At 40.0% G+C, this 21,989-nt stretch overlaps 1 protein-coding gene across 3 annotated transcripts in view; it reads right to left on the reverse strand.

The window, feature by feature from the left end:
- Positions 1-21,989, reverse strand: part of ULK4 (unc-51 like kinase 4) — a 521,416-nt gene that overhangs the window by 353,634 nt on the left and 145,793 nt on the right. For all 3 annotated transcript variants that reach the window (XM_047770666.1, XM_047770657.1, XM_047770675.1), the window contains 3 exons: positions 8,922-9,055; positions 6,666-6,787; positions 6,461-6,517 (listed from right to left, as the gene is read on the reverse strand). In XM_047770666.1, the coding sequence (XP_047626622.1) occupies positions 6,461-6,517; positions 6,666-6,787; positions 8,922-9,055 (313 nt within the window). The remainder of the gene's footprint in view (positions 1-6,460; positions 6,518-6,665; positions 6,788-8,921; positions 9,056-21,989) is intronic.

The following is a 21,989-nucleotide window of genomic DNA, read 5'->3' on the forward strand; positions in this document are numbered from 1 at the left end:
GCACCTGCAGTAATGTATAGAGACCCTGCAGTTCAGTTTTTGTCCCTGGTTCACAAAATAACACATGTTATATTTTATATATGACAACAAATACCAAATAAAATATAAAAATGACCTTGGATTTTAAAATATAAGTAAGTAATTGGCCTGGAGTGGCAAATGAATCTACTATGTTCCAATGATTCTTCCTAAAATATTCAGTAAATGTAAAAGGCTACACATAACAGGAGTTCCTGTTGTGGGTGAGCAGTAATGAACCCTACTAGCATCCATGAGAACAGGGATTCAATTCCTGGTCTTGCTCAGTGGGTTAAGGCTCTGGTATTGCTGTAGCTGTGGTGCAGGCCAGCAGCTATTGCCCCAATTCAAACCCTAGCCTGGGAACTTCCATATGCCACAGGTGCAGCCCTAAAAAGAAAAGACTATACATAACATACCCAAAGAATATACATGGAGATTTTATGCTATAAAGAATAAAGAAGACCCTGAAACCTACCATTTGAGGTAAAAACTAAGATAGTCCCAATTCTTTGATGAGTTTCCCATCCCACCAGCCTATCATTCCTCCAAAGATAATCATTATTCATGAATTTATTATTTCCTCAGCATTTTAAAATAGTTTTACCACATATACATGTGTCCCTGAATAGTATATTGTTTGCTTGGGTATTTTTAAACTTCACTGAAATGAGATCAAACTGTGTACAGTTCATACAGATGGGACAGTATATAGCCATTAAAATGGGGAAACACATTTAAGATACAGGAAAACAGTTATGATACAATGTTAAATGGAAAAAAGATACATATATGTACACACACACACACAACATAGTTTCAAACACATGTACTGGTATAAGTGGTATAAGTCATATACATACGTTGTACATACATGCATAGTTTTCCTGCACACAAATGCATACACGTGGATTGAAAACACTAAGTAAACAACAATATGCTAATAATGGTTGCTAACCACTGAGAGTGGCAGGGTTATGGGTGATTTTTTTTTTCAAATATCACTATAATTTTCTACATTTTCTTCAATATGCATATATTTTACATATGATTGAATTCTTTTTTTCAGTTTCTAACTAAGCAAACAAAAAAGACTATTAAAGAACTAATGTAATAAAGGGGCACTGTAAGCATTTCATGATAATTTGGTTGAAATAATTTCACAAAATGCCAACATGAGCACATGACTTTTGCTGAATAAAGATGGATTTGATGTTGAAAAATTCAGAGAAAAATGTCTTTGACTCAAATCTACTTAAATGTCTATAGATTAAGTAAAAAAGAACAGAGGGAATATGTTTATACTGTGATCTTGCTATGTAATTTTTTAAAGAATATAGATAACACATAAATATAAATGTGAACAAAGATTTTCGAGGAAGAAATCACAGGAACCACTCAGAGAAGCTCCCTTTGAGGAGAAATGCTGGCCCAGGATGTGTGCTTTATTCATTTTCCGCCTTTCTGCACTGTTGGAATTTTCTAACCATGTATGTATATTAATTTTTTTTTCTTTTTTAAGTGGTAACAAGGGTTTTCTAGATGGTCAAACACTAGGCTGCTTTTATTTTCTCCCTTATACTTCCCCTGTTTAATTTTTTTTAATCCATATGAATGTTTCATTGATTTACCAATTTGCATCTCTCTAGATCTATTTCTTCTTCTTCATTCTCAGTGTAATAGGAATTAATCAGATGAGAGTGACGACAGGAGGGTAGGAGGCATTGGACATTCAGGAGAGGAGGGAATGTCTGAACACCCATCCAGGTGAGCGTGACGATATATAAATTAGGAAAAGGACCACATGTCCCAGTCTGCAGATGGGGCTCACTTGAGATAAGCAGTCATGAATACAAAGTGAGACTGGTTATTTCTGTCCTGTTTTTCTCTAGCCATATTTAGTCACTCAAAACAGAGATGGGGTAGATAGAGAATTTAAACTGACCCAGAGAACAATGGAGGGAGTGAAAAGGAATAAGGAGTGTGTGGGAGGCAGTGATGGGGGCTAAAGCAGGGACTCTAGGCTGGTAAAGATAAGAGTGAAGTCACAGGGCCGGGGAGGGCAGGCTGGTGAGTACAAAGTGCTAAGGCCAAAGAATTCTCAGAGGGATTAAAGGGCTCTTGGAGACAGGTTGGGCAAAGTTAGTGAGCTGAAAATGAGGCGTGGTAGCCAGGCAGTGTGATGCTGAAAATAAGGTCAAGGGTATAGGCAGCTGAGGGAAGAAAAGACAAACTCCTGGGGAGAGAAGTAGTCGGGGAGCTGAGAGGCTGAGGTGTTGGAAGGATCCTCCACAAAGACAGCTGATTCTCTAAGAATGATAGTGAGCCTTGGGCTCTGAGGAACTAGGAGCAACGACCTCCCCAATAAATCTACAGATGACCACAGTACAGGGGGGTCGCAGGCCATCTTGTGAGGGTGTGAGCTTCAAAGCTGGGAGTTTTAGCGGGGGAGTAAAAAGAATGGACACTTACTCCACAGCTTGGCTCACTGGGTGGAGGAGTGTGGGGCAGGAAATGGTCCCACCTGAAGGGAAAAGGGAAAGTTATGTCTCCAGGACAGGCCATCCCCCTTAATATCATTCCGTACTTCAGAGAAGCAGAGAATCAGCTCTCTAAGCAAGCTGGATACACGAATTCAGGATTTTGTTTTGTTTTTTTAAAGAGAGAGAAAAAACTCATAATAAGACATTTGCATGGCAATGAACACGTATATAATATCATATTTTTTTAAAATAAGAGTAAACCCACTCTGCATTAACTATTACAACAGAAGTCAAAAATCTATCAACGAACCAACATTCACTTCAAATCAAAGTCTGCAGAGGACTGTCTTTTATTTCAATAATTCTCTCAATGCCTCCATAATAAGGAGGATTATCATTATATTCTTGTATGGAAATCAGAATAATTTCATTTCTTTTATTTGAAAAGTTGAATTCTCTTATCTTTTTCCAGAAGACTCCAACCATCACAAAAACCACTGTACTTCTTTTTTTCTTTTCTCTTTTTAAGGCCACAACCACGGCATATGGAGGTTCCCAGGCTAGGGGTCCAATCGGAGCTGTAGCCGCTGGCCTACACCACAGCCACAGCAACATGGGATCCGAGCCGTGTGTGCAAACCACTCCATAGCTCACAGCAATGCCAGATCCTTAACCCACTTAGCAATGCCAAGGATCGAACCCACAACCCCTTAACTTCTGGCCCATAAGTTTATAAAAGTACAGTGGTTTACGGAGTTCCTGTCCGGCACAGCGGAAACAAATCCAACTAGAAACCAGGAGGATCTGGCATTGCCATGAGCTGTGGTGTAGGTCTCAGATGTGGCTTGGATCCCATGTTTCTGTGGCTGTGGCAGAGGATGGCAGCTCCTGCTCCAATTTGCCCTCTAGCCTGGGAATTTCCATATATGCTGTAGGTGTGGCCTTAAAAAGCAAAAAAAAAAAAAAAAAAGTCTATAAGTCAAACAGGAGAACCACACCTGGTGCCAGTAGGAAAACTAAAGCCAAGAGGAAGCACAATTCCAACACCCCCTCTAGTCTGTGCCATCAGGACCCTTCTGATGAGGGGAGATCACAGCAACCCTGACTGCTGTCTCCACACTACCCAAGGCAGGCCAGCAGCTCCTGGAGAGCTCCTTTAGCAGAAGTCCAAGAAGTTCTTAGCAAATTTGGTGGACCAGATTTGAAACCTCAAATCAAGGCATATTATTAAAATATAAAAGGACTGCCATAATACAGTAGTTACTCAACCAGATATATTTTGAAAAACATGAAAACCAATATTTATCACCAGAGAGAACAAGGCGGCTTTCAAATCACACTGCCAAGGGTAGACACATGAATGGTCTGGTCCCTCATGTCACCGGGAAAGGAGAAGCACTGTGCTGTGGCCAGTCCCACAGGCCATTCTGTGTCCCAGCCCACAAAACACTAACAGTTCTGCAGCCTCTCCTCTCCACAATCCCACCCTCCCACCCCCCAAAATTCTCAAACAACTTCAGGAAAGTTTTTCCCAGGCAAAATTTAAAATAATTCTTTTAAAGCAGAAAACTCAAGAGGCTTTAAAGTGCTAATCTTCACCACGGACTTCCCAGGGGCTTCAGGCTGCTGCAGGAGCTGACTGGGCCTCACAGCACCAGGGAGGCAATCATATTTTTGGCATCCTCTGGACAGACTGTGAATGAACTCACAGAAGCAAAGACCAACTCTCAACAGTTCATAGGAACTAGAACAGGGTTGGAGAACTAAATCTAGGTCCTTAATTTCAGTCAATACTGCTCTCCCTGGACTACTGTTTCATCAGTGCCACCAACACTGAGTAAAGAAAGATAAACATACAGCTAAGGCCCAATGACAGGTGTGCTAAGAAAAATAATGAAAGAATTCTGGGACTGGCCATGACTCAAACTGGGAAAACAGCTTAAAGACAACAAGAGAGCTTTTCCATTATGTGCCAAAACTCCCTATTACTTGAGCAACATTATCAAGGGAAAGGCTGCTAAAGAATTTTCAGGCATTCCCAATCATGGCTCAGCAGTAAATGAACCCAGTTAGTATCCATGAGGACACAGGTTCGAACCTTGGCCTCACTCAGTGTGTGAAGGATCCAGCAAGCCAAAGAAAAAAAGGAATTTTCAGTATCACAATTACCTTTGAACCAGACAAATTATTTCCATTTCCTAAAAGGGCCTCTAAGAACACCTTCCACTTGCAAAGGGAACACCCTCTTCTGGGAGGAGGTGGGGAAGCCCTTCCTCAGTTGGTCTCTTCTCTTGTTCCTAAGAATACAGTTACATGGGACCAGATGAGGTCTTCCTAAAAGATATACATATAATTCCTGAAAGTCCATAGTCTTTTATATGGGAGACATTTGATACTTCCTTGAAGATGTCAAGTGGATTCAAGTTAATGTAGGCAGAGAAAAGTACTACATGTTAAAAAGAATAACAATAGAGAATGAACACAGGACAATCATACCTATTCCAAACAAACAAACACTGTGCCAAAATACCCCAAGGTGGGCTGCAAGGGCAAATAATTTCTGGCATCAATTCACCAGTGCAATGGAATTATAAATATAGAATTGGAGTCCTGCTAAAAATGATGCCCATATTGTACTTTAAAAAAGACTAAAAGCCAAATTAGAGGAGGTGGCAGACAAAATTATATTAATTTTTCGATTCATGAATGTATTTGGGAGAGTTCAGGATTTGAGAATTATCATGATATGAAACTGAGTACAAAAGGACACCTCCTGCATTACCTAAACACACGACGTCCTAAAAGTCGGCAACCTCTACTCAACATTCTTACCTCAAAAAAATAAAAGTTAAAACCAAATTTTTAATTAAAAAAAAAAAAAAAAAAAGGAGTTCCCGTCATGGCACAGCAGAAACCCATGAGGTTGCAGGTTCAATCCCTGGCCTCAATCAGTGGGTTAAGGATCCAGCATTACTGTGAGCTGTGGTGTAGGTCACAGATGCGGCTTGGATCTGGCCTTGCTGTGGCTTTGGTGTAGGCCAGTGGCTGTACCTTCAATTAGCCTGGGAACCTCCATACGCCACTGGTGTGGCCCTAAAAAGCAAAAAAACAAAACAAAACATTCTTACTTCAAAATATCATACTTGACCCCATGAGGAACCTTCTAGAAAACTATATTCTCACTTGTGGGTGGCAATTACGTTTTTATTCCAAATCAGATAATAAAATTGAGATGTTTAATTAGATGTCTGTATGATACGGCATTTTGAAAATCTCAGTTCAGTGTTTCTTATTAATATCAAAGTAGGCTGGAGAGGCTACCTGAGAAATGTCTTAGTTTTCCCTAAAAACAGCTCCCCATTTGATCAACAGTATATATACCATAACTATTCCAGGCAAAGGAAAAAGGTAACATAATTCACAAGTCACAACTTGAATGAAGGCTTTTTTGTGAGTAAAATCAAAGTGAAAGGTAATACAATGATTTGTTTTTCACTGCTACTCATCTCATCAAAATTAAATTAAAGATAAGGTTAAATTGAGCTTAACTTAGAGAAATGCCATCATTAAACCCTGTACATAAGTGGACAATGTTAGCCAAGGTAAATGATGACACTATATTCCCAGGATTCCATTTTTACCAGTGTTATTGTTTTTAAATTTTTTCATGAGGTTTAATACCAAAACCTATGGAAATGGTTTCTATGGACTTATTTACCCCACTTGGGTTTGTCTCTGAACAAAACACATTATCGAGAGAGAATGTATTTTTCCCAAATGTCAAATTTTATTACAGTCAATAGATAAAAATACAGAAAGGTCACTTCCCTAGAGACAAATAAATTCCACTAGGATTTTAAAATTACCTCATTCTGACACCAAATTCCACAAACAGTAGAGATAGTCACATTTTTATTAGGAACATTAAAAAAAAGAAAGAAAAATTCAGCGTTACTCACAAGAATAGTTCCATAACTGAAAAGGAACTCTTCTGTCACAACATGAGGTCGAAATACCTGTGTGATGAAAGTTTCCACAGATTTAATCTCGAAAGCCATGTATAAGAAAGAAATGAAGATGCTTTATCTGAGCTGATGTTTCTCGGCTCCAGTTTACAAAGAAGGGAGCCACATTTTAATCTATTTTTTCTAAATAAGATGCTACCTGAGAAGTTACGAGGTGAAGCACTATAGGCATCAGCGGGAGACACATCTTCAGCTGCTTTGCTTGAACTGTGGATGGGTGTTTACGACCAGAAACGTTAGCCAAGGCGTTAAGGATGTCACCTGCAAGGACATCCCAGAGCACACGTGAAGTTAAAGACCATAAAACCTTAGGGACCACTGGTTGTTGGCTGAACACTGGTGGGAATGCTGAGGCAATTAAGCTCTAAATAAAACAAATGGAAAGCTATATTATTTTCGTTAAATAATTTTTGACATTACAACAGAAAGTTGTGGCCTCTGAGGACAGAATGGACATAAACTTGATCACTTATCTAGAAATATAAAATAGAATTTATAAATTATTCTCCTTCTTTTTTTTTTTTTTTTTTGGTACTTTACAAATGAAGAGGTTCCTGGGCCAGGAATCAAACCCACACCACGGCAGTGACAATGCCAGATCTTTAACCCACTGAGCCACCAGGGATTTCCCACTCCATACTTTTGTAAACAGGAAAAAACTTATTAAAAATTGTGAGGCAGAGTTCCCGTTGTGGCTCAGTGATTAATGAACCCAACTAGTATCCATGAGGACTCGGGTTTGATCCCTGACCTCGCTCAGTGGGTTAAGGATCTAGCATTGCCATGAGCTGTGGTGTAGGTTGCAGACACGGCTCGGACCCCACATTGCTGTGGCTGTGGTGTAGGCCAGCGGCTACAGCTCCGATTGGACCCCTAGCCTGGGAACCTCCATATGCCTTGGGTGTGGCCCTTAAAGACCAAAAAAAAAAAAAAAAATTGTGAGGAGTTCCCCGGTGGCCTAGTGGTTAAGGATTGTCACTGCTGTGGCTTGGGTTCAATCCCTGGCCCTGGAACTTCCACATGCCATGGGTGTGGCCAAAAATGATACATGGACAGAATACAGATCAGAATGTTTTGTTTGTTTCTTCTGTCTTTTTAGGGCCACACCCACGGCACATAAAGGTTCCCAGGCTAAGGGTCAAATTGTAGCTACAGCCGCTGGCCTATACCACAGCAACAGCAACACCAGATCTGAGCCACGTCTGCAACCCACACCACAGTTCATGACAATGCCAGATCCTTAACCCACAGAGCGAGGCCAGGGATCAAACCTTCATCCTCATAGATGCTAGTCAGATTCATTTCCAATGAGCCATGACAGGAATTCCCAGAATGTTTTAATAATAGAAATAAGATGGAAGTAATAAGAGATCAATTCCTAAAATTTCTCATTGGGAAGGCAAGTCCAAGAACAAATAAAATCTGCATTGTAGATATCTGAATCTTAATTAACATTTTATCCTAAGACAGAATGAGTCAGGTAACAAGAAACTTAACTACCAACTGACCAGCTCATAGCCTGTAAGTTGGAGATTTTAAAAAGGTTACAATCCAAATAAATTTTGAAATGCTCTATTTTCAGTCATTAATAGGAAGAAATCTGCCACAGTGTTAGTACTGAACAAAAAGTTACTGTCAATCAGCCAGGAAGATATTTTCATTGCTTTAATAGTCTGAATTTCTGAGTCTAAATATCTTTTACCATAATGGGTTGGATCAAATTTAACATTTTAAACATTTCTGGTTTATAGCTACACCTGCTGGATAAGCATGGAATGAGATTCAAACTAAATGGATGCATTCCTTTGATTATTTTCCTATCCATAAATAACAATGAATAACATACTTTGTTTGCTGTAACAAATATCCTTTGTAGATCATTATTATCTTAAATTTTAGAAACCAAAGAAATATTCAAACTTTGAACTTCAGCATTATAATTCTTTAATATTGTTCATACCTATGCATTTTTAAGTTCTTTTACCAAAACATAAATTTGTGGCTGTAACCTGAAGGAAAACTTTTTTTCTTCAGTACTATGCAGAGAGAAATCTCAAGAAAACTTACCTAAAATAATACCCTAAGTCCAGTCTTAAGCAACTAAAATGCTCCCCTACTATTTTCCAAAATTGCCAATTTACTACAACGAATACTTCAATAAAACCTTTGGCCTCACTGCATCATGTCAGTTACACAAAATAATTATGAAAACAGATAAGGCACACTGAAATTTTGAAACTGGACATTTAAGAAAAAGTGTCATTGCACTTGCCTGAAAAAACAGACCAGTAAGAATTAAGGGAAGGAAAAAAAAAAAAAAAAAAAAGCTGACGCCTAAAAGCCAAGTCACAGAAAGGTAAGCGGCAAGGGGCCTGAGGACAAGACTCCAATTTACCCAGGATTCGCGGCAACTCCTGCACGATGTGACGGATGAGAAGGTCCAGGCATTTGGACAGGTATGCACTGCCGCTTTGCTGCTCCTTGCCTGGAGTGGTCTTTCTGCTGTCTCTCTCAATGTACATCACCAGTCTACACACAGCAAAGTGCAAAAGATTACCTCTCATGATAAAACAGTTGATAGCATCTGTCCAAAAAATGCCACCGAGGCAAATGTTTCCAGGGGGCACAGTCCCAATCATGTTGACATTTAGATTTGTAACAACCTGTCAGGCACAGTCTATTTGTGCCTTAGAAAAATCTAAATGTTCATGCAGAGAGAAGATAAGGCAACTCTGAATATCTCCGCCAGTGTGTTACAACAATGCCTTGACTTCATTTGCCTCTAGCCCGTGCAAAGAAACCACATTCTTCACGTGAGAAATGAAAGGCAAACAACAGCATCCAGAGAGAAGGGGGCTTTGGTGTTTCAAACACTCAAGTTCAACCACAAGTTGTCTGCACTTTTGCTGGTCGTTCGTCTTAAACTTGCTTGGAACTCCAGGCAAGTCACATGAATTCCTGTCCTTTCACTAAGTTGTGTACATAAATCCAAAGGAAAAGTTTCCTTTCAGCACTGGGTGATACAGAGAGCAGACACTATATGAACATCTGGATTTCACATGCCCTTCTGTCCACTGGTTTTATGATCTCTGTCTCTTAATAAGTGTACTGCTTCTTTAAGCCACTGGCATCCACTGAACATCAGTCTCTGAATCAACTGCTTCCAACTGCTAGGGGACATAGTGAACCATTACTCTGAATACTTAAAGAGTATTTTTGAAAAGTTTTAGGCTCATGTTTCATCCACTCTGCTGGACCCACGAGTTACCTCCCCAAGCTCCTAGTTCTCTCAGCTCTCTAAATGGCAATGAGCTCACTGATTTCATCACACAAAAGCTCCTTTCCAGCAATCTCCCTTGCTGGACCCCCTTGCCATCATCCACCTCTCCAGATCTGTTGCAATCACTCATCTCATCCAACTTCTACTTCTCAGAACTTCCAAAGACTTCCACTGTAAACTGGGAAGGGGCAGGGGTGTACACAATACATATGTAAAGTACAATGAAATCTTAACACACAGTATTCATGCGGTACTCTTGGTCAATGTATGCATACTTTGGTCTTCCTACTTATTATTATTTGGAGCCCTATTAGTAAAAACGTCTGGAAATGAAACCAAATCAAAAGTTCCACATAAGCCAGTTAGCATCTCTGTTTCAACCACTAATTACAGCCTTAGTCATACTCTAACAAATACATGCTATTGGTCAAAATGCAGAGAAAATACTGATGCGTCAGCAGAAATATGTCAACATGACTTAAATAACTTAGAGCATAGAACTTCTTGATAATGATTAAACCACAGAGATGAGATCGTACTGTTTCATGGTGAGTATAAACCAAAAATGTCATGTAAGATGTGATGTGATATAAGAAGTGATGAAATGAATGGGACCAGCCTGGTCAGCCGGTCAGCTTGGCACTCCCAGGAAGCTGCAACAGGACATGCTGTCAATGGGGCTGGAGCTTCCAAAGGAATAGAAGGGACTCCGAGAATTTTTGATTAGTTGACACCTGTTCCATGATCCCAATCTAAGGAGCAGAACCGGAAAATATGATCTTCCTTTTCTGTTCCCCAAGACAGATGAACAGATTTTCCAACATTAAAAATTAGGGCATTTTGGAGTTCCTGTCATAGTGCAGTGGTTAATGAATCCGACTAGGAACCACGAGGTTGCGAGTTCGATCCCTGGCCTTGCTCAGTGGGTTAAAGATCTGGCCCGGCGTTGCCGTGAGCTGTGGTGTAGTTCACAAACGCGGCTTGGATCCTGCGTTGCTGTGGCTCTGGCGTAGGCCGGCGGCTACAGCTCTGATTGGACCCCTAGCATGGGAACCTCCATATGCCGCGGGAGCGGCCCTAGAAAAGGCAAAAAAGACAAAAAAAGAAAAAAAGATTAGGGCATTTAGTTGCATCCCCTCCAAGCTAAACATTTCAAGCTCCTCTTCTGACCATAACCTGTTCTTGTTCCTACTTGCATGTTCTTCCACTGTGACAGTTCCTCACCATCTAGGAAATTCCACTAACTGAATCCAATTCACCCATCCTCTCCCAATCCATCAGCGCTTTCTTTTCTTCACTTACTTCCTGCTTTGATTATATCCCACTGTCTATCATTTGATTAAACTCTTGCCCTCTTTCTTTTCTCTGCACCGTGTAGCCAGGTGATTTGGATGAATCCAATAGTTTACTTTCTGTATGTCTACAGAGAAGCTGCTGAAGTTAAACATGGAGCAGAGTCACCACTGCGTAAATGCATGACACCAACACTGAATGGTACAGGATAGTACCCGCACACCCAACTACATTTCACTGGTCAACTTATTCCCAGTCTATTTTCAAATTTTTCTTCTCTTTAAACTCCAGCCCTTCCATCCTCTCATGAGACTCTCAGTGAGCGATTCTGCCTCTGTTTACACAGAGAAAATAGAAGGTATCAGGAAGAAACTTTTTTTCTAATTCTCTCTCTTTTTTTCTTACTGTGAATCACATCCTAGCCTCCTTCCTATCCCTCCTTCCAACTATTCTTTGCATCACGTTCCCTTCTACTTTCTCAGAACCTTAAAACTGCCAATTACTCACTTTTCTTTTTATATATTCACTATCCCATTTAACAGTTTTCATGTCCTTCTAGCAACTTCCCTGTTGCCTCTCTCCTCCCTTTCTTGGTCACAATGTAGACTTTAAATATCTTACAATTTTATATCTCAGTTATATCTCAATAAAACTAAAAAAAAAATTTAAGATAAATTGGGAAAAACATTTCCAATTCCTATTACAAAAGGCTAATATTACATGTATACACACACATATATACATACATATATATCCACACATATATATCCCTCTCAGATATCAATCAGAAAAAGACTAACAAAGCAAGAGGAAAAAATGAGCACAGGATTAGAAAAGACAGTATGCAGACAAGAAAATATAAATGGCCCAAGCGAAAAGATGCTCCACTTTGCCCATAGTGAGAAAAATATGTTATTACAATTATATCACCCAGCAATCCCACTCTTGGGCATATATCCAGACAAAACTTTCCTTGAAAAAGACACATGCAGCCACATGTTCACTGAAGCACTAATCGCAATAGCCAAGACATGGAAAAAACCTAAATGTCCACTGATAGATGACTGGATCAGGAAGATGTGGTATATATACACAATGGAATACTACTCAGCCATAAAAAAGAACAAAATAATGCCATTTGAGCAACATGGATGGAAATAGAGAGTCTCATACTAAGTGAAGTAAGTCAGAAAGAGAAAGACAAATACCATATGATATCACTTACATCCGGAATCTAATATATAGCACAAAGGAACCTTTCCACAGAAAAGAATATCATGGACATGGAGAATAGACTTGTGGCTGTCAAGGGACACGGGGAGAGAATGACATGGACTGGGAGTCTGGAGTTAGTAGATGTAAACTATTGCCTTTGGAATGAATAAGCAATGAGATCCTGCTGTACAGCACTGGGCTATATCTAGTCACTTATGATGGAGCATGATAATGTGAGAAAAAAGAATGTATACATGTATGTGTAACTGGGTCACCTTGCTGTATAGTAGAAAATTGACAGAACACTGTAAACCAGCTATAATGGAAAAAATAAAAATCATTATAAAATAAATATATATATATGTATTTTTTAACACCTTAGGTGGACAAAATTTAGAAAGTTTGGTGGTAAATACTCTAAGGCTCCGAGGATACCAATACTCTCATACATTGCTGGTAGAAATGCAACTTGGTATAAATCCCATGAAGAGTAGGTGGGCAATATCTTCGAAATTTAAAATCTAGTACATAATTATTCCTCTAGGAAGAAAATGTTCTATAGATATACTTGTACATATATGATATAGAGCAAAAACTTCAGGTGAAATTGCCCAGCAAAAAGAGGATTGGGAAAATAAAATATGGTCCATCATTACAATGCAGCTATCAAAAAAAAATGAGGAAAGCCTATATTTATTTTGGAAAGAATTACAAGCAAAGTTCAAAACAGTATGCTTTTGTGCAACAAGAGAGTAATATAATCTATATTAACTTTTGCTTGGATTAAAAAGAAAATTCTGGTAGTTTCTGGTGGCCTAGTGATTAAGAACTCAGCATTGCCACTACTGTGAAAAGGGTTTGATCCCTGGCTTGGGAACCTCCTCATGCCTCAGAAGAGGCCAAAAAACAAAACAAACGAAAAAAATTCTGGCAATATAGGCAAGTAATAATGATTAATTTTGCATGAGGGTGGGCTGGGGCTAGGGAGCATTAGATGGATAATTTCTTACTTTTTGAATTTTTGGGGTTTATGAACCATGAGTAGGCATTATCTATATAAAACTTAAAAAGTTTTAAAATCTGAAGTAATATCATTATTCTACAGAGCCAATTTAAAAAAAAAAATTAGGTGATGCAATGCTCGATTACACAAGATACCCAGCAGATCATAAATGCCAGGTGCCCACAAGATGACTAGATCCAGAGAACTACATTTTCGCACAGTGCCAAGCATCAAGCTGACTTTTAAAAAGAAGTTATCAATAGCAATATCACAGCAGCACCCCAAAACTTTATTATGGCCTAGGGCCCATTATGATCTCTAGGTTTATTTTTCTCCTTCAGTACAGTCATTCTCTCTCTCTCTGTCTCCCTTTTTTTTTTTTTTTTTTGTCTTTTTAGGGACACACTCCTGGCAAGTGGAAGTTCCCAGGCTAGGGGTCGAATCAGAGCTACAGCTGCCAGCCTACACCAAACCACGTCTGTGACCTACACCACAGCTTAGGGCAATGCCAGATCCTTAACTCACCGAGCAAGGCCAGGGATTGAACTTACATCCTCACAGATACTGGCCGGGTTTGTTTCCATTGCACCACAACAGGAAATCCATGGTCATTCTCTTAACTTGATAATATTAAGACAGAGACTGCAACAAATCTGGATATAATTCCTGGGCTCAGCACTTCCTAACAGCATGATCTCAAACAACCTTCTCAAGCTCTTCAAGCTTTAGTGTTCTAATTATGAATGAGATAACAATGCCTGCCTTGTAGGACTACTGTGATAGCTAAATGAGAGAATAGTCTGGGGCATGACACAAGGTCAATACTCAAGAAATGGTAGCTGCTAGTATTAATAATAATAATTGTTGCTATGAACTGTTAAAATTAATTATTATTACCACCAAACTCAAGTTACTGCTTTCTGCAGTAAACAGAGCTTAAGAGAAAATTTCCAGAGAAGGCTAACCCTGCTTCTCATCCTCCACTCTGCCTCTCAAAGCCCCACAGTCACAAATCCTGCCTCCAGGTCCCCTGCATTTTGGAGCACCCCCTCAACTGATGCAAATGAGATGGACGGTGACATCTCTCTGCAGATAGTGTAGAAATATATGTCACTTAAACATTTCTACTCCTTTTGATGTAAGAAAAATGCAAATATTTTCTTTAAGGAAATAAATACCAGTTGTGTTTTGTTTTAAAGGATCATGCAAATTGCAAAACTATTTACCCATTCCTCAACTAAGACATTGGGCTGCTCTCAGCTTTAGTTCTGATAAATGATGCTGCTGCGAACACTGCGGCATCTGTCTCCCAGTGAACAAGTTCAAGAGTCTGCTAGGGAGTTCCTGTCGTGGCACAGTGGTTAACGAATCCGACTAGGAACCATGAGGTTACAGGTTCGATCCCTGGCCTAGCTCAGTGGGTTAAGGATCCAGCGTTGCCTTGAGCTGTGGTGTAGGTTGCAGACGCGGCTCGGATCCCGCGTTGCTGTGGCTCTGGAGTAGGCTGATGGCTACAGCTCCGATTAGACCCCTGGCCTGGGAACCTCCATATGCCACGGAAGCAACCCTAGAAAAGGCAAAAAGACCAAAAAAAAAAAAAAAGAAGAAGAAGTCTGGAGATTTATTCTCTAGAGAAAGGAAAACAGAAAGGTTCTAGACTAGGAGGAAGCAAACCAAGTCAAAGAGGGGACCACCAAACAAAATATGGGGACTAGATGAATTTCTGCACAACGAATTCTGGGACTTCCAGCACCCTTCCCCAGAAGGCTCCCCAGACTCAGGTAGCCAGGTCCCCGCCTTCCAAGCTGACAAATGGAATGTTCTTCATGGTCCTTGGTGAAAATAACTAGCCCAAGAGAAACATCCTAGAGATACTGATGCTAAAGTTCATGTCAAAAATGCCCATACAAAAACAAAACAAACAAACAAAACCAAGGAGTTCCCACACAGCTCAGTAGGTTAAGGATCTGGCATTGTCACTGCAGGGGATTGGGTCACTGCTATGGTGCAGACCTGGGAACTTCCCCATGCCACGGGCACAGACAAAAAAAGAACAAATAAAAAATGTCCATACAGAAGCTCAAAGTCAACAAACTCTACACATGCACTGGGAACTTCAAGAACAGGCTGCCTTTCCCTTAACTCTTAATTGACCAGAAAAAAATTACCAGTTATTTGAGTGCATAGCTTCTTTGTTTGACATTACAGTCACAACTATTCCTCCATGTTCTTTTTCATTGCTGTGTAGTATTCCAGTATGTGAACATATCACAATTTATTCATTTTACTATTGATGGACATTGGGGTTGTTTCAATTTATGAATACTGCCAAGCATATCTAATGCCGGATACTTGGAAATATTTCTGCTGGATATATATCTGGAAATGAAGTGTTGGATCACGAAGCATGCCTACCTTCAATTTAACTGACACTGCCAATGATCAGTTTTCCAAAGTGATTAAGTTAATTTGCATTGCAACAAGCAGGTATAAGAATTCCAGTTGCTTTGCATCCTTACCACAATTCTGCATTATCAGGCTTTTTAATTATAGCCATTCTGGTGGGCATCTATTGGTATCTCATTGCAATTAAACTGTATTTTCTTGATGATTAATAATACATATTGTTATGTATTAAATGCCCACCAGAAGATAACCAGTTTTGTAAAGCTCCTGTTCAAGTCTGTGCTCAATTTTCTATTGGGTTACCTGCCCTTCAGTTCTTTATATATTTCAGTTAAAACCACATTGATGATGTGTGTAGCAGATACTTTCCCCTACTCTGGCTTGTCTTGTTACTTTTTTTTTTTTTTTTTTAGGGCTGCACCTGTGGCATATGGACATTCCCAGGCCAGGGGTTGAATCGGAGCTGCAGCTGCCGGCCTATAGCCACAGCCAACACCAGATCTGAGCCACATCTGCAACCTATGCCACAGCTTGTGGTAACACCAGATCCTTAACCTACTGAGTCACAACGGAACTCTGTCTTGTTACTTTCTTAGTGATGCCTTTGATAAACAGAACTTCTTAATTTTAAATTAATCCAACTTATCAATACTTTCCTTTGTAACAGTGTTCTTGTGTCCTGCTAAAAAAAAAAATCTTGGTATACTCCAAAATAATCAAGAAATTTTCACATGCTATCTACCAGAAACTTGTTTTGTCTTTTTACAGTTAAATGTGCAATCTACATGAATTAACTTCTTTGTACAGTGAAATTTAGAGAGGAAGGATTGTTTTTTGCTATATTGATACCAAAATGATCCAGCTCCATTTACTGTAAAAACCATCATTTTCCCCTATTTATCTTTGGCTCTTCAACATGTTTTCTATCCTTTTGTCTCTACTGATCCCAGATGACTTCAGTACAGTTTATTAATTTTCTATTCAGCTGTGCCTAATCTGTGGTTAACCCAATCCACCAAGGTCTTCATTTCAGTTACTGAACATCCATTTTCTTCATTTTTAGAGTTCTAGTTCTCTACTGAAATGCTCCAAATTCCTAGAATATACTGATTATAGTTATTTCAAGGTCTATATTTTATTAACTCCATTGTCTGCAACCCCTGGAGGTACTATAGTTCATCTCATTTGCTTTTGTATTATATCATCTAATCTCCTTATAGGCCTGATTACTTTCTGTTGAGTGTTAGACTCTATACATAAAGTTTGTGAAAAGCAGGAATATATTTTGAGGCTACAGTTAGACTTCTCCACACAGGATTTACATATAACCCTGGATCACCCTAATTCAACCTGAGTCTCAGATGATACAAAAGTGAGATTGTCCCCCTGATCCAGAAAATCCTCCAAATAACAGGGACCCCAGAAACAGAAGGCAGAGAAAATGGAAACATTTATCTTTTGGAAATCAGAGACTCTAAAAGTAATCCCATCAAAATGTAAAGAGTATAAAGAGTAAATTCACACTTGTCTATAAGGAATCAAATTTTTCTTAAATTTAAATTATCAATTACAAAATTTAATAATATGCTGTTTAATTACCATAGTATGAAATACATTCTTTTTCTTTCTTTCATTTTTTTTTTTTTTTGGCGGGAGGGCAGCTCCCGCAGCATGTGGAAGTTCCCAGGCCAGGGGTCAAACTTGTGCCACAGCAGTGACCCGGGCCACTGCAGTGACAACACTGAATCCTTAACCTACTGCACCACAAGGGAACTCCTGAAATACCTTTTCTTGAGGGCAAAAACTACTCAGTTTTTAACCACTAGTACAGACTGTTAACACCTAAGGAAATATCTATTACCTCTGCTGGGAGAAATAAAAGACTGATGGGATCCATAACAATACAGCTCACTAGAACGCTGCTCCATTGCTCTCTGCCCTCCCCATGCCTTCCCATTACAGGATGCATTAACACAGGCTAGAGAGTAAACTGACTCTACTGACAAGCGAACATTAGTTACTGAAAGAATTCACATTCTATGAAGGAAATAAAATGTAGAAACATTTGAGTGTAGTGTCCATAAACACTTTACAATTGTTCTACAACGAAAGTGCAAATGTTCTTTCTTAATGTTCTACAAGAGTATCAAGTTAAAAAGATCAACAGGAGTTCCCGTCGTGGCGCAGTGGTTAACGAATCCGACTAGGAACCATGAGGTTGCGGGTTCGGTCCCTGCCCTTGCTCAGTGGGTTAACGATCCGGCGTTGCCGTGAGCTGAGGTGTAGGTTGCAGACGTGGCTCGGATCCCGCGTTGCTGTGGCTCTAGCGTAGGCCAGTGGCTACAGCTCCGATTCGACCCCTAGCCTGGGAACCTCCATATGCTGCGGGAGCGGCCCAAGAAATAGCAACAACAACAACAACAAAAAAAAAAGATCAACAATCTGAATAGTAATCCAAGCATTATTGAGATGGGGGAGTTTGGGGGGGGAGATGGATTTAGGGAGGTTTGGGTCGTTTATGGCAATTTAAAGATTTCTCAGCAATTCCCGTCGTGGTGCAGTGGTTAACGAATCCGACTAGAAAGCATGAGGTTGCAGGTTGGATCCCTGGCCTCGCTCAGTGCATTAAGGATCCAGCGTTGCCCTGAGCTGTGGTGTAGGTCACAGACACAGCTCGGATCTGGCATTGCCGTGGCTGTGGTGTAGGCGGGCAGCTGTAGCTTCAATTAGACCCCTAGCCTGGGAACCTCCATATGCCATGGGTGTGGCCCTAGAAAAGACAAAAAGACAAAAAGAAAAGATTTATGTTGCGCATGCCATTGAATATGTTAAGATAATATAAGCCTAGAGTATGGAGAGGTCATATGACTGCATATCAATAGATAGGTGGTATTTGAAGCCACTGGATTAGATGAAATCACCAGAGGATGGTAATGAAAGAGACACAAAAAAGGGCCCAGGAAGACACAGAAGAGTGGGAACCAGCTAAGAGACTGAGGTGGGAAGAAAGCAAAGAACCTATGCTAACTTCCTACTATGAGCCCTGTAACTGCAATGGTGACAATGGTGAGTTCTAGTTCAAGTTGGCCAACTGAACCCAAGCATTTTATTTCCCTTTTCTCCCACATTCCCAAAGGAAATCCACACCACCCCTAAAAACAGGAAACTGTACCATTCCCAGTCAGAGCCTTTGAAGCAGTTCCTAAAGTCAAAGGGGCAATTATAAGTAGATTAAGGGAAGGTCCAAGCACACTTGAAGGACAAACCTTCCTGAGAAGCAGGACCCAAGCAGCACCCGGAGCTGTACATGGCAGGGGAACAAGACACGCTTAGGCTTCAGAGCTGATAAGAAGAGGTGAGTTTCTCAACCCTATGGACCATTTTGAAAGGAACCAGTATCAGCAAACCTGGCACAAATGCCATGCTAACTAAAAGGAGAGAGACTGCAGGGACACTGTAGTAAGGCAATTTGTTTTAAAGCACAGGAATGACTTGATGAAGGTGGCATCTGAGGGATATGAATCTGGCAGTGGCAGAGATAAATGACAAAAGAGGAATTAAGCCAGACAGGTAATTAGGAGTCACAAGTGTGCAGGTTAAGAGGAGAAACGGAAAGGAACTCGAGAAAAGAAGAGACTGCCTGGAAATGGTGCGCATCAGAGACAAGACTCCAATAGTCTCTTATTTTTCTTTCTTTCTTTCTTTTTGTCTTTTTAGGACTGCACTTGCAGCATAGGGAGGCTCTCAGGCTGGGGGTCCAATCAGAGCTGTAGCTGCTGGCCTATGCTAGAGCCACAGCAACGCCAGATCCAAGCTGTGTCCATGACCTACACCACAGCTTGCGGCAACGCCAGATCCTTAACCCACTGAGCAAGGCCAGGGATCAAACCTGAAACCTCATGGGTTCTTAATCGGATTCGTTTCCACCACGCCACAACGGGAGTTCCCAATAGTCTCTTCTTGAGAAAATGGCACAGTCATATCGTGGGAAATAATTACATGTGTTTGAAAAATGGATAAGTCATACTCCTTTTGCTTTAACTTAATCCAGCCTCCTCCAGGAGCCCATCACGCCTGCCTCCCTGCCACCCCTACCCCCTCAGACACCCTCACCCTCCTACAAGGCCTCCTGAGCTCACTGCACCCATCAATGGACTGCTCCACTGTCTATTTCCACCGCAGCTCTTCCCATGTGCAGTATGACACTTGCCTAAGATGCGAACTGGGGCTAAGCCATCCCATTTGGATTCACCCTGGACCACTTCACAACTGGTTCCCTGCTGAGACTATACACTATTACAGAAAACCAAAACACCACAGTTTTCTTTGCTGCACTTCTCTCTAAGCCCATTTTTATCTATCTATTGCACATTCTTTAAATTACAACTGTGTTTTCTCCCTTCAGGAAAAATGTGTATTTTAATAGGATCCTCAGCAAGCTCATCATCCAGTTCAATACTTCTGTTTGTAATTAAAGCTACACTCTCCTGGGTTATGATGAGAGAGAGTCAGTTTGGGCTGAAATTCAGATTACATTGGCCCACCATATTACAGACCTAATCTGCGGATATTTCTCCTGTTCCTAAAGGTAAAACTGGAATAGACATACTTAGCAACCAGCAGAATCCATACATTAGCTATTTCATTTGTGCAGTGAGGGCTATTATGATAAAAGGGGACAAACAGAAGTCCCTAGCATGTCCTCTCTTTAAAAAGATAGTATGAGTTATCACATCAAGAGAAAATCAAATCCAAGAAACAGACACCAACATCAGTAAGTTGAAAGGTACAGGGATGATAAAATCTGTCATATCCCCATTTGTCTATCGGACCTGTTCAGAATCTTAGAAAATGACTGTGATAGGTCTGGAATGACTTTGGCGATGGCTTTTTTCTACATTTGAATGTGGAAGAACCACCAGCATGGGTTTGCTCTCCACTCATCAGGGCAAACAGTCAATATTCATTGCCTTGTCTCTGAGCTATGCCAACAATCCTGCCCTTGGCTATCAAACAGTCAGCAATGACCTGGATCATCTTGCTGTCCCACCAACATCACACTTGTCCCTGCACATGAGCATTTTGATAACATTAAGCTGACTGGACCTGAGGAACTCTTAGCAGTAAGCACTCTAGTTGGCTTAGTAAGACATAAGAGAGACAGAGAAACCCCATAAAAATCCACGCATCTACTAGTCCTCAATGAAGTTTCTATGGCTCAGTGGTCTAGAGCATGTTGGGCTCTCCCTCCAGGTCACAAGTTGCCCCTCTATCTGTACTTTGGATATAAAATAGTAGTAGTGTTTTTCTCCTTACTTTGACATTATGATGGATAGAAATAGTATTTGGTTATCATTTTAATTTGCATTTATCTGATTTCTCTTAAGCTAAATATCTTTATGAATCTCTTCACAGTACATAAACTAATTCTATGGTATGTACAATGCAAAAATTTACAGACTTTTCTTAGCATAGAAATTTTCTTTATGAATTGCAGGCGACATAAAAGTTTCTAAACTGTATATAGCCAAACTATCAGTATTTGCTTTTATGGTTTCTTTCATTGCTTTTCTGCTCAGAAAAGCTTTCTTTGCCCATATTTAAACATGTTTTCTTCCAGCTGTTTATAATTTCTTTCTCATATATAATTCTTTAATCCATCTGGAATTGACTTTTGTATGGTTTAAGCTGAGAAAATAATTTTTCCCACACAGTTAACCAATTACACAAATGTTTCTTTAAATAAAAAACAAAAAAAAAACTTTCTTTCAAGATCAAAGCAGATTTTATCCCCACTGATTATAATATTAATAGCAATGCTAAGGGGAAGAAAAAAAAATCCTCTAGGAAAACCTGATCCATCAGAAGGCCCTGACATTTCAGGTTCATGGCAAACTTATACAATGAACTTACAAGACTATTCATCCTCTAAAAGGGTTATCATTTCTAGAGACACATAAGACCCTATTTTATTGCCTGTCATTTTCAATATGAGTATGAAGCCATTTGGAGAAATAGGTAGACTTGGGGGGCTATCATATCATTTTTATCTAATCCTGACAGCTCAATTTCACTGCCTGTCATGCTAGATAGATGTGAGAGCTGACATCATAGAAAATGTGCTGAAATTTAATCCATAAAAGGCTGCTTTATAAAAATAAGCAGGAAAAAATATCTACATAATGTAGCAAAGGTTATCATGGGCTCCTGATGTGGGGTTTCAGCTTTCAGGCTGGTGGGCAGCATCATGGTTAGCTCAGAAATCC

The sequence above is a fragment of the Phacochoerus africanus genome, chromosome 1 (assembly GCF_016906955.1).
Source record: "Phacochoerus africanus isolate WHEZ1 chromosome 1, ROS_Pafr_v1, whole genome shotgun sequence".
Taxonomy (NCBI): domain Eukaryota; kingdom Metazoa; phylum Chordata; class Mammalia; order Artiodactyla; family Suidae; genus Phacochoerus; species Phacochoerus africanus.